Source organism: Meleagris gallopavo, chromosome 1 (assembly GCF_905368555.1).
Source record: "Meleagris gallopavo chromosome 1, MGAL_WU_HG_1.1, whole genome shotgun sequence".
Lineage (NCBI taxonomy): Eukaryota > Metazoa > Chordata > Aves > Galliformes > Phasianidae > Meleagris > Meleagris gallopavo.
Window position 1 is genome coordinate 29,559,623 of NC_139404.1, and position 12,673 is coordinate 29,572,295.

Genomic DNA, 12,673 nt, shown 5'->3' on the forward strand with positions numbered 1-12,673 from the left:
CTACAGTGCACATTCTTCTATTTGTTGGAGCTATTTTTAGTTAAGTAGCTATTAAAAGTAAATTCTAAAGTAAGAAAAAGGGAATTAATATGCATTCAGAATAATAATAACCATTTTATTATAATAGCAAAGATGAATAGCAAAGTAAACATTAATAAAACAACGGAAAAAGAGAGAAAGAAACTATGCATCAATATACTACTCTCAGGCACTTCAGAGATAATATAATTACTCTGAAATAAAATAACCAAGATCTTTGGTATCATTCACTTGTGATTTCTTTGTTTCTATCACATATCACAAATTCATAAATAAATTTATCAAAATATTATCTTTACACTCAGACATGACAGAAAAATAGAAAAAACATGAGAAATCCGGTAAGTTTGCTGACTGCTTCATTTCTAAATATGTTTTCAATATTTATAAACTCAAATGCCTGCAATACTCTTTAGCTGGCTCATGATGATTTAATTATCATGGCCACAACAAACTCAAAAATTGACAAAATCATACAGTATCATGCTATAACTTGTCTTCTCTGACAAGTGAGACATTCAAGAATCAGAAACCTACCATCATCTCATTATTATTAAAATGAACACCTACTGAGAGAGTCAGGCAAGTGGTGATAGAATGTAATTACATATTTGCTCTAAAGACTTTATCAAGCTTCTGACAACATGTGTCTAGAGCAGACTTTTGACATGAGCATGAAAACTATCATCTGTCAGTGTTGTACGCTGGAGGCCCTTACCAAGGTAGTTGTCATCTTCTGGTTTCCCTGAGTAGCTGTGCTGCCGAATATCAATGTTTGTTGCTCCTTTGGGAATCTGTACTACAACATTGTAACCTGCAATGTAATTATTCACAAATTAACCACAGATAAAAATACTCAGATGCTGGCAGATATGAGCATACGTTTAACTACTTTTATTCAACAAACTCTATCATGCAACAACAACCATTACTTCTGAATACCCTCACTTTTTCAGGATGAAAATATGAATATCTTTGTGTGTCTTTTTTCTTTAAGTCAGTTGAATTGAATTTTTATTTTCATAACTCAAAAGACAGCTAAAATTCATTCCTGTGTTCAGAAATGTGAATTCTATTCTTTAACAATAACATGCGTTCACCTAGAGAGCAGTCGCGTATATTATGTGAGACTCAGGAAACACGGTGGCTGCTCATAGTTTAGACACAAAACTTTCATACATGTCTAAATGAATCACTTGAAGTACTTCCATTCTCTGTACAACTGAGTTAGGTTTTCCCTATCTTACAAAAGTATTGCATCACAGCACTCTAAAGAACAAGTCCTAAATACTCAAACAGTGCAGTGCTACAACAGACGTAGATGTACTGGACAAAAGAGCTATGTCAGATCCACATTCTGCTACTACAAGTGTTATCATGTTGAGCATCCTCTAGAATAAAAATGCTTCACAAATGAGTCACTGTTTCCTGTAATATGTCCAACCAGTATTACGGTATCCTCATCTTCAGGTAACAAAATCAGGTGTGTACTGATCTACTTTTCAGATCTGTTGCTCTGTACTTAAGTACAAGCTAAAAAAACAGTAGTTTCTCACAGATGCTAATTACAAATTCAGAAGGATCACTGTGACTAAGAACAACTGAATATAGCAAACACGGGAAAGAATAAACAAAAATATGCAATCTAAAGCATTAATATAATCTTTGCTAACTTTGCCACTTGTTTTGCTGTGTTTAAAAGTCTTGCCTTTATTGAACTTTAGTTAGTTGACTAACTTCCATGGGTAGCAAATTAAATGGGTATAGTCTTTTAAGTTTCTTAATTCACTAATTTCCCAGTACTTTTAACCTAATAAAACTATAAAACTTAAAAGGAGCATTTAAACTAATCACAGGCCCATCAGAGTTACCAGATGGGGGCAGCACTGCAACTGCACGATTTGCTACCTGGATTAAAAGAGCCTTTAGACACTGTTCTAGTAATATTGGGAATAAAAACAAAAAACACACAGAAAAGGCCCTCGTCTCTCACACTGAAAACCTTGTGGAATACAGAAGACAAAATACGGGAGGAAACTACAAATAAAATTGCCTAGCACATTGTCAAGTATAAAAAGGATGCTAGATCACATACTAAGGCAGTGAGAAGGAAAGTTTTCCAGGAAATCCTCAGAATCTCTAATCTACTGCAATTATAACCAGCATAATAATTATGCTCACATAATTAGATGACCATTTTCTAAACTGGGAGTTTAGCAAATTAGCATTTCATCACAGTGAATACATGACAGTGTTTCACTGTCATTTAAACACTTAATGACAACATCATGACTGTCCTCATAACTGTATGAATACAAGCACGTACCACAAGCTGCTCTTGCCTAGTTCCTCAGTAAAATGGCTTGTGACAGTATGGAATGGTACTAGTTACAGATTAAAGAAAAAGACCAAGTATACGGACTTTGGCAAGCTTATCTAGTGATATAACAAAGAGGAGAGCCACAAAGATGATCGGAGGGCTGGAGCACCTGCTCTGTGAAGAAAAGATGAGAGATTCAGGCTTGTTCAGCTTGGAGAAGAAAAGACTCCAGGGAGATCTCATTGCAGCCCTCCAGTACTTGAGGGAAACTTACAAGCAGGAGGGAGACTGATCTTTAACATGGTCTGATAATGACAGGACAAGGGAAACGGCTTTAAACTAAGTGGGAAGATTTAGGTTAGATGTTAGGAAGAAATTCTTTACTCAGAGAGTGGTGAGGCACTGGAACAAGCTGCCCAGAGAAGCTGTGGATCCCACTCCAACCAGAAGTGTTCAGTGCCAGGTTGGATGGGGCCCTGGGCAGCCTGATCTGGTGAGTGGCAACCCTGCTCATGGTAGGAGTGCTGAAACTAGACAACCCCTTCTAATCCAAGCAAGTCTATGTGATTCTAAGAATTGACAACACTCTGTCTAATCTATAGCAACAAGTTGGGAAACTTATTTTATTGCATTCTACATAATGAATGTAGTCATCTTGCCTCCCAGTGTAAATATGAGCTCCTATATAAATTATTTCCTCAGAACACGTAGCACTACAGTAAATCAGTTAAAGCGTCTAGGAAAGCAAATGACACAGTAACTTTCAAATCAGACTACCTTGTGTCAAATGGATTGTAAAAATAAAAAAACAACAACATACTATGAGCTTCCATTTTTCATAATTTACTTTTTAATATAAAAATGATAGGTTTCTTTTTTGAGATGATGCATTTTGTCAAAAAATGCACAAAATGAAAATTTTACTACTTTGTGGAATTAATTTCAGTTAGAAGTAAATAAGTCTGAGATAACACAAAGCTGATAAACTGATAGTGACAATCTGATAAAGCTGATAGTGACAATCTTTACCATAGTTGAATGAATGGTAGCTTTAGTATACTATTTTATTTGTATCAAATGTATTTGTGACGTAATTTGTGTGATACTTGTAGTGATGGAAAACAAAAAACTACATTCTTCTTCTTTAGTGTTTTGACCAAATATTCAGAATCCAGTCTCTAATAAAAATAGTAACTTCTTCGAGCATCTCTGGACAGACACAAGAAAAGTTATGTTTATTTGTAGAGGAGGAGTAGTTGTATCTCACCTTTAAGCTTTTGATACTTTTTGCATGGCACAAGGCCTTTGCCTGGAAAAAATAAATAAATCCAGCAGGATGCTAAATATGCTTTCCCTGCTGACCAGTAACTCCTTTGTCCACTGAAGATCCTATTTGGCAGCTCTCCAGGTGTCATTTTCACTTCGCCTGTGGTCTCTTTCAACCACTGAGACTGCATGAAGAAGCCTTTTGGAATTTGATATGAAACCAGAGATTACTTATGTTTTTTGCTCTAACTACTGAACTGGTTTTTTCACATAGTGCAGATAGACTTTTCAGTTGAATGGGTCACTGTGTCAGTGCTTTCCGTTCATCCTTGAAAGGGCACACATGAGTGAAAACTGGGGATATTTTTTTGTTAGCAGAGGCAGAAAAGAACATACACTGAAATCCCATTTCCTTAAACATACAATTTCTAAACCACACTGAAATGTACATTAAGATTTTAAAAATACAAACATACCATAACGAGCACGGTTGAAAGTACCTGCAAGTGTCTTACATGAAGAGTTATCACCACCACAGATGCCACATTTGTCTCTCCTTGCCTTGGAATTCAAAACATGATCACAGCCTGCTTGCTACAAAAAATACAATGTTGTCTCATTCAGTCCAGTGGAAAAAAGTGAAAATACACAATGCTAGTTTCCCACTCCCCAGAAACATTTGCATTCACTGTATATACCTAGTCTTCCTTGGCAGTTCATGAAAAGCCTTCTTACATTTTAGTATACTGTATAGTTCCGGATTATACATTCTTACTACAACAAATTCACTCAATATATCAAGAACTATATAAAGCTACCCAGAAGTATTTAAAGATGTTGTATAAAAATATCAACATGGTATGTAAACTAAGGTGTATTTACATAAAGTCTTGAAATTCTAAAATGAGTATGTACACGTGCATGAATATCAATTATATTCAAGTCTGTCATGGCTGCAAAACGAGAAAGAGAATACATGTAGACTAGCACAGAAACACTTCTCATTTATAAATATTTACTTACACTTCCTTTCTTTTTTTTTTTTTCCCCACAATCATAAACAGGACTGTTCTTTGGCATTTCCTCTTCCATTTTGATATACAGCCAAATAAAAAGCTACATTTTCTCCTCATTCTGAATTTAGCCAGTTTCACTGAAATCAGCAAATCTACTTAGGATGGACAAAAAAGTCTTGAACCTTTTTAATATATCAGTTTGTTATTTTTTAACAAAATCTGGTGGGCATTTCCACAACTTCTATTAAGCACATTTAAATGATCCCTTTCCTGGGTCTGTTTATCCTCGCTTTGCAGTAAAGTCATAAATGTGTAATCTATCTACCCTTGCATTTTCTGACTTTTTCACTTCTTTGATAGCAGAAATATGATAGCAATAAACACACAGCATGATTCTTTCCTTCTTTTACACCAATTTCAGATCAGTTTCCCTCTGCTCTCTCAGACAATAACAACACATCAGGCTTAATGAGGAAAGACTGTGGGTGTTCAGATTCAGATGTATGTGCTTTGCTTAATTGCCTCAATTTCCAGATCTTAATTTGGTAGGGATTAAAATCAACTTAAGTAAATTCAAAACATCTGGTTTTACATATTTTCAATAATGGTTATTTCAGTGTATATTTATTTAATATCTATTCTACAAGCTGTTAAAACTGACTTTAATAATTAGTAAGTTTAGATTTAAATACCCTGCATAAGCCTTGAACACAAAGGTCATTGGTTTCTGCTCCACAGGGAGTACCATCAGCAACTCTGTCCTTCAGCTGATAGTAGGAAGTTGTTCCAGAAACTCGGCAAAAAAGTTTACAGCGATCTTTCATTGAAACTGGAAAGAAAATCCAACAGGTTTCTTGTCTGTTTTATTACTTTAGTTAAAGAAACATTTTTATTTTATTAATTGAAAAAAAATTGTAGTTACTTACTACCACTGTACTTTGGAAGCCAGCGAACAGCAGATGTAAGACCATTGATGTTAAAATGTTTGCCATCAAATTCAGAGCACTGTTGCTCCCGGAAATCTTTTTTGCCCTTTGGACATGAATCAGTATTACAGGAACGAAATTTCATCCTGCGGCCAACACAGTACTTTCCTCCATTTCTTGGTCTAATAAAAACAGATAAATGTAAAATGTTGTCTCTTATTTTCTAAAATTCCTTTTTTCCAGTAAAATTTTCACAGAATCGGTATCTCCTCTGTAATTTTAAATTACATTTCCTAACTTGTAAATCCTGTTACACAATACTTCCATACTAGCAGGTTCTTGGAAAGGAAAAAATTATCAACAGCATATTGGAAGCATCAGCTACTACAGACTGACACAGGCCTATTTAATCAAGATTTAATCAGCTTGTCTCTTATTCATCAGGGAAAACAAAATAACCTGGGGCGATATCCTTCTGATAATATCAAGATGGCATTACTTCCTAAGAAAAGCCAATAGCCATAACTGCAGCTCTTGTTCTGTAGAAGTTAAGGGCAAAGTTCTCTCTGATTTTTGTTACAGAGAACGAAACCCACGTAGATTATGTAGTCAATGGAAGTTTCTTACTATAATGTAAATTGTAACTGACTCTGCAGTAATTAGTGTTGCTTGTGAACATTATTGGTTGGTAGTTAAAGAGTCTTAAAACCAAGCAAATCAACTGTTTTACTAAAAAGATTACTAGGCAGTATATCCTTTTTTGTTTTGTAACTTCCAGTCTAGAGAAAGTATCACAATGTTTAAGTAAACCCTCAGTATATAGAGTAAAGCTAGAAAAAAAACCTGAGTCTTCATCAGTATCTATAAATGTGAATGACATAGTTGAAGCAAAAGCACTCTAGAAGTTCTAAGCAGACTGGAGTCTCTAGACTCATTCCTCTTTTCAGACATGGTTAAAACACATTTATTTTACTGCTGTTTTGAACGAATTCATGAAACTAAAATATCTTCATATTTTTTTGAACTAAACTATTATGTCATAATTCCTTTACCCTGCTCTAATGAAGGAGAACAACAGAAAACATACTCCGGTCTGTTACAGAGCCTGGTGGTGCTCTTGATTCCACCTCCACAAGTTCTTGAACATGAGCTATAAGGTCCCCATGGTCCCCAATCTCCATCTACAGGACGCGTCTCCATTTCTCTGCTCACACAAATTCCATGGCGGCAGTGCTGTGCAGTTGACAAACAAAAAAAGATTTCTAAGTTAAGCAAAAGGTTACCATATATATTAGGCACAGAAAGAAGAAAATTGACTTCAGCCATCCATCAAAGACTGCCCACAACTGAGCACAAGAGAGCAGACTGGATGAACTACACGGAGTCAGTGCTCATAGACAAATGAGAAAATTCCATATTTTAGATGACTGATTGCAAACTCAAGATTAGACTGATGATCCAGTTTGTTGTCAGAAGGGGTTCTCACAGCCACATTGACTCCATCATTCCCTGCAGTACATATATGGATCAGTCACTAGAATCATCAGAACAGATCATATCAACTCAACTGCTTGTTATTTATGAAGCTTAGGCTTTGCATTTTCACTTTCTGTGGCACAGAGCAGCTTGGTATTATCCCACAGTCTTAAAGGTTTTAGTCCAACTAAACTCTCTACCACATAACAATAATTCAAGGATACACAGAAAATAAAACAACCCAAGAATTCCAACCCTTTCAGAAATTGATTTAAATGTTGCATATAGTTTCTCAAGAGTTATTCTAACATGAGCATTTTTTCCAATTGTCTATTCTTTGGGATGGACTCCTAGAGCTAGGAGGAGGTGGTCTTTGAATACTAAGCAGCTTTCTTTGGCCTCTCTTCCTTCTAGGGCCTTATCCCACCATATGCTACCAAGCAGATCCTTGAAGAGGTCAAAATCTGCTCTCTTGAAATCCATGATTGTGAGCAGTTATTCAGCCTCATCTTTACCTTCAGATTCTTGAATTCTACCACCTCACGGTCACCACAGCCAAAACTGCCTTTGACCTTCCCATTTACAACCAGTCCTTCACCGTTAGTTTAAGGTCCAGCAGAGCACATCTCCTTTTTCGCTCCTTAATCACTTAGAGAACGAAGTAATCAAAGCATGCCAGAAACCTCCCAGATAATTTATGCCCTGCTGTGCTGACCTACCAACAGATAAAAGAAGGTAGCTGAAGTCCCCCATGAGGACCAGGGCCTTGTTCTCCAAACAGGACTTTGTTAAAGAATCAGGTTCTCCATTATGAATTATGCTCAAACTCTTAATCCAATTTGGTAGTAAAATTTCTGCCTGTATGGCCTTTGGTCATGCTGACTCTCAAGCATTGTCTATGTATTTCAAGCCCTGAAAGTCTTCCTCTGAGAATGTGATCAATCAAGGTGATTTAAAGCTCAAAGCAAGCACAGAACCAAAGCCGGATCTATATTGCTATAGAAGCCATTTAAATGTTTCAGCAAACTGGCCAGATCACTCGATGCTAAGACTAACACTGTAACTCAGCCAGTGAAATAATGGCATCGTTTTGGTGTTATCTGCATATCACCACAGTGCTTACTATCAGTTTTCATTACTTTTACTTTTTTCCAGATGCCTTTAGGATTCCTTTGTACCTCAACTTTCTAGTACCTCTAGGAGGTAAACTAACTAACATAAAAGATATGAATGCAGTTTATGAAAGTTGAAGGTAAACATGAGGAAACATTAAAATCTTGCATTCCAAGAATTGTCATTAACATCTTCTGAATTTTTTTTTTTACAATTATAGGCTGAGGATTCTAAATCTCACATCACAAAACCTATAATGCATCCAAACATCCAAATATGACACTAGGATCTAGCGTTTAAGTTCTTCCTTCCACAAAAACATTCACAGCAGCTTGAAGGGAGAACTCAGGAAAAGAGAGTTGTAAAATGAAATTTTATACCCACAACAGCATTGTTCTGATCTATAAAAATGCAAAGCACATGTTCACATCTGGGATTTTAATAGCTTATTCAACAAACTTGTCTCAGCTATTATTCTACTGCTGCATTCCTACAGAAGCAACATGATGGAGTCACAGTCGAAAACTCAGGCACCAGACGCATTCCAGATGTTCCTCAATGCTTGCTTGAATCAAACCCAAACCCGACCCAAATCCATATGCAATTATTACATCTTCAGAGATGAGAAGGAGGTTCAAAGTTTGGGATCAGTGGATCTACAGGTACCCAGATTCGTATTTCTTAACTGCCTATTTACAACAAGCACTTTGACTTCTAAGTATGGATTAAACAGTGATTTGATAAACTGATTTCAAGTACTTCCAATATATCTCACAACTTATTGTACTTGCTAAGTGTCCTGGAAAGCAAATTTGAAAGAAATTATTAAAGTGTTAATTGTCAGGCTATGCTAAACTTAATTGAATCAAGAGTAACAGTATATGTACAAGAACATGCTATACAGTGATTCTAGTTATACAGATTCATCATATCTCCCAATGAGCAAGAACTGGATAAGAACATCTACTCAGATGAATGTAACAGTTCAAAAATCTCTGAACTACCATTTCTGGCTGTATTTATCTCTTTGGAGTGTTCCCATTTATCACCTAGAAATAAATGTTTTAATGTAAATCCCTCCGTGTCATCTGCTGCAAATGAATGAATCTATGGAAACCTGCTGCTGCACTTTAGATCTATGTCTGATGTGCTTCTTCCTACAATACATCTTACAGCCATGTCTGCTTTCTGAGAAAAGGTCAAGTATGGAATCGGGCAAACCAGACCACATGAAGAAGTGAGGTCTAGACCATAGAATAACAATGAAAATAGAGTGGCTAATAAAATGAACACGTAACGCAAAAGAAACTGAATTGCAGCTAACTGAAGTTGTACCTACAGCATCTCAAGTCTCTGTAGTACTGGTTCTCAGACAAGTCTACATCTATTAGTCAGATGATATCAACTATTTTAAAACATATTCTAATAACACACTTAATCATTTTCTACAACATTTTCAAATTTCCAACATTTTTTTTCCTTGTGAAAAATCTAAATACTTTATTTCCCCCTTGTAATACTCCCACAGAAAATCCTCAGTTTTTCTGAAATCACATCTAATCAGAAAAATATTTCATTAAAATCCCTGTTTATAGGAAAAATTCTTTGTTTGACCCTTAAAAAAATTTTACTTGTTTTTACAGCTCAAAAGATCCTCCACTGCTTCCCAGACAGCTAGACAGCTAAAATCTAATCACCTTTATTAAAATCCATCTGAATTTTTCATACTTACTTTCCATATACATATATACACAATGAATCATTCTTTTGGATGTATTACCCACATTTATTGCACTCACGAGGAAGTCAAACAATACAATGATTTTAAAGGAAATCAATACATCAACAGAAACCAACAACAACAGAACAGCAAATATACCTCAGAATTAGAGACCGGCACTTTGCTTGCTGATCAAAATTATCTCTTTTTGGTCTGAATTCACATATTTAAGTGTCCTTCTCCTTATGTGGCTATAAAGGGTTCAGGACAAAATCTAAATTCACTCTACAGCTATTATGGGCATTTATAGAGACACAAACCCACATACCATCTATATCTGCACTGAATAGAGTAATAAACTTTCTCTCACTCATGAATACTGGGCATATTTTTTCCAAGAGGATCAAAGTTTGTATCATGCGGATTCCTTCTTGTTAGTAAAAAGGTTTTTCCAGATTACTCTGAAATTTGTTCTTTCATTATTATACAAATAGCAAACTGCCATTATGAACAGGAACAGTGGGTCAGAAGACTTCCCTAGATGAAGAGATCTTCATAAAAGAGATGGCTGCTTAATCAGCTGCGCTGTATCTAGGAAATCAAAAACTTTGGGTCAGAATCAAAAATCTACTGGCTATCTGTTGTAGTAGGCATTAACGAAGAGTCAGGATGTGATGGGATAGGACCCCCCCTGCTCTGCTATGTAAGTCATCACGTGTGCTTAAGGGGTGCAGACGAAGCACGGAGGATATATAAGTTGCTGTTTAGTCACAATAAATGCCATTTGCAACATCCTCATACAACATCCTCATGTTATACTGCGCATAACAGCACTGGTGTCAGTGCTGTTACGATCCTAGCGAGGGGAGATGCTAGCCTCCGGCGGACCAGACCTTGAGAATGGGGACAACAAGTGGTGCCCCGTGTGAGGCACGTTGGCTCGTCACCCCTTTGATGTCCCCCTAGGTCTGGTGTGTGACCTGAGGTCCGGAGTGTGGCCTGATCCTGCGCAGGATGGAATGGTTGTTAAGGTATTGTTGCAGTTGGGTAAGGACTACGGCGGCAGGGATACACCTTCTAAGAAGGAATTGGCTGCCATAGTGTCCTGCTTGTAGCGGGAGGGGGTGTGTGAGGACCCCAGGGATATTTTGAATCCCCAGAAGTGGGATGAGATTACTTTGCTGCTTGTGCAGAACACGATGAATGCCCAATCGGGTGCTGAGCTTAGAACATGGGGTTTGGTGCTAGGGATATTAAAAACAGCAAAGGAAAAGGGGGAGGCAATGGGGGCTGTTCGACAGCTTCTCGGGCTTGCCCCGCTGGCGGGGGGAGCAGGAGGCGTAGCTGTAGCAGCTGGTGGAGACGGGAGGGGTAGTCGGGGTGAAAGTATTAACGATCTCTGGAATAAAGGGGAGGATGTGGGGAGCGATATACCTTTTAGGTGTTCGCTGGTGAAGGGGGACAAGATGGTGGATGCGTTCGACTGCTGCCGACCTCCCTGCCTGTGCCTGATGGAGGGGAACAAGATGCTGACCGCCGTACCTGGACCCATCCGTTCAGCTACAGCAGCCACAATATCCTTTTAAGGAGATGAGAGAATGCGCGGCCAATCAGAAGTCTCCTTGGCAGATAACTTCTTATCAGTCAAGGACTGAGCCAAGGGAGGCAGGGAGGGGAGGTGAAGCGCGGATGCTTTATCAGCCTGACACAGAGTTGAGGAAGGAGCAGTGGGGGGGAGGCAGAAGCAGCTTCGTTCTGGGAAACTAAGAGAGGCACGCTAACAGACTGGGGAAAGATCAGGTCTAGTCTGATAGACGAAGGAAGATCATTGGAAGTTTTCCCAGTTGTTGTAAACAATAGAGGAAACCCTCAGTTGGTACCTCTTGATCTGAAGGATATTACCCGCCTGTTAGACTGCGTGGAGAAGCAAGGCTTGAACTCACCCCTCACCCTGAATGCCTTAGAGGCCATGACATCTGTAAGTCCCCTTCTCCCTCACGACATAACGAATTTGATGCGCATGGTGCTGTCTCCAGTACAGTATACATTATGGTCCTCAGAGTGGATGACAGGATTGTGAGCGGCTATAGGGGCTGCGGAATCACATCCCGATCACCCATTACATGGGTCCTCATTAATGCGCTTGGCGGGAATGGTCAGGGGAATGGAGACCCCCCAGGGACAAGCAGCCAGGCTTAGGACAAGGGAACTTACAGCGGCTACAGATGCGATGATTCAAGCGTTTAAGAGAGTAGCCAAGGGTGTGGACCCTGTGGACCCTTGGACCAAAGTGATCCAGGGGCCGACGGATTCACTCTCTGCTTTTGTGGACAGGCTCCTGAAGGCCATACAGGGGTCAGAGCTCCCAAAATCGGCCCAAGGTCCAGTTATTATGGACTGCCTCTGGCAGCAGAGCCAGCCAGAGGTCAGGGAACTTCTCCGTGCTGCTCCACAGTTTAGTACACCTGGGGAGATGATCAAGTATACTCTGGATAAGCAAAAGACAGCATCTCTGACCAATGAAGGGTTAGCAGCGGCTATTGTCGCTGCAGTTGGGGCGCGACAGCCCCAGGGGCCATGTTATGTGTGCAGCCAAGTGGGTCACATTAAGGCAAATTGTCCGATCGCACGCGGTGCATGAGGATCGCGGGGCCTGGCCAGGGGGCCGATAGAGCCAATATGTTGGAATTGCGGAGGCCGTGGCCATACCGCCCGCCAGTTCCCAAGTAAGAGCATGCTCAGGAGAGATGAACAGCAGCAGGGAAACGAAGGTGGAAGGGTCCCCCTGGCCCAGGGC

At 38.8% G+C, this 12,673-nt stretch overlaps 2 protein-coding genes across 3 annotated transcripts in view; one reads left to right on the forward strand and one right to left on the reverse strand.

Annotated features, from left to right (window-relative positions):
• Positions 1-12,673, reverse strand: part of ADAMTS20 (ADAM metallopeptidase with thrombospondin type 1 motif 20) — a 93,207-nt gene that overhangs the window by 42,155 nt on the left and 38,379 nt on the right. The window contains exons 12-16 of one of the 2 annotated variants that reach the window (XM_085219775.1): positions 6,655-6,800; positions 5,568-5,749; positions 5,334-5,470; positions 4,126-4,219; positions 758-853 (exon numbers count right to left, since the gene is read on the reverse strand). In XM_085219775.1, the coding sequence (XP_085075901.1) occupies positions 758-853; positions 4,126-4,219; positions 5,334-5,470; positions 5,568-5,749; positions 6,655-6,800 (655 nt within the window). Of the gene's footprint in view, positions 1-757; positions 854-4,101; positions 4,220-5,333; positions 5,471-5,567; positions 5,750-6,654; positions 6,801-12,673 lie in introns of both variants that reach the window. The other variant, XM_085219768.1, reaches the window with a different exon arrangement.
• Positions 11,076-12,517, forward strand: LOC146545238 (endogenous retrovirus group K member 8 Gag polyprotein-like). Its single transcript, XM_085216772.1, is given in 2 exon segments — positions 11,076-11,414; positions 11,645-12,517. Coding segments are annotated over 2 exon segments (1,212 nt in total).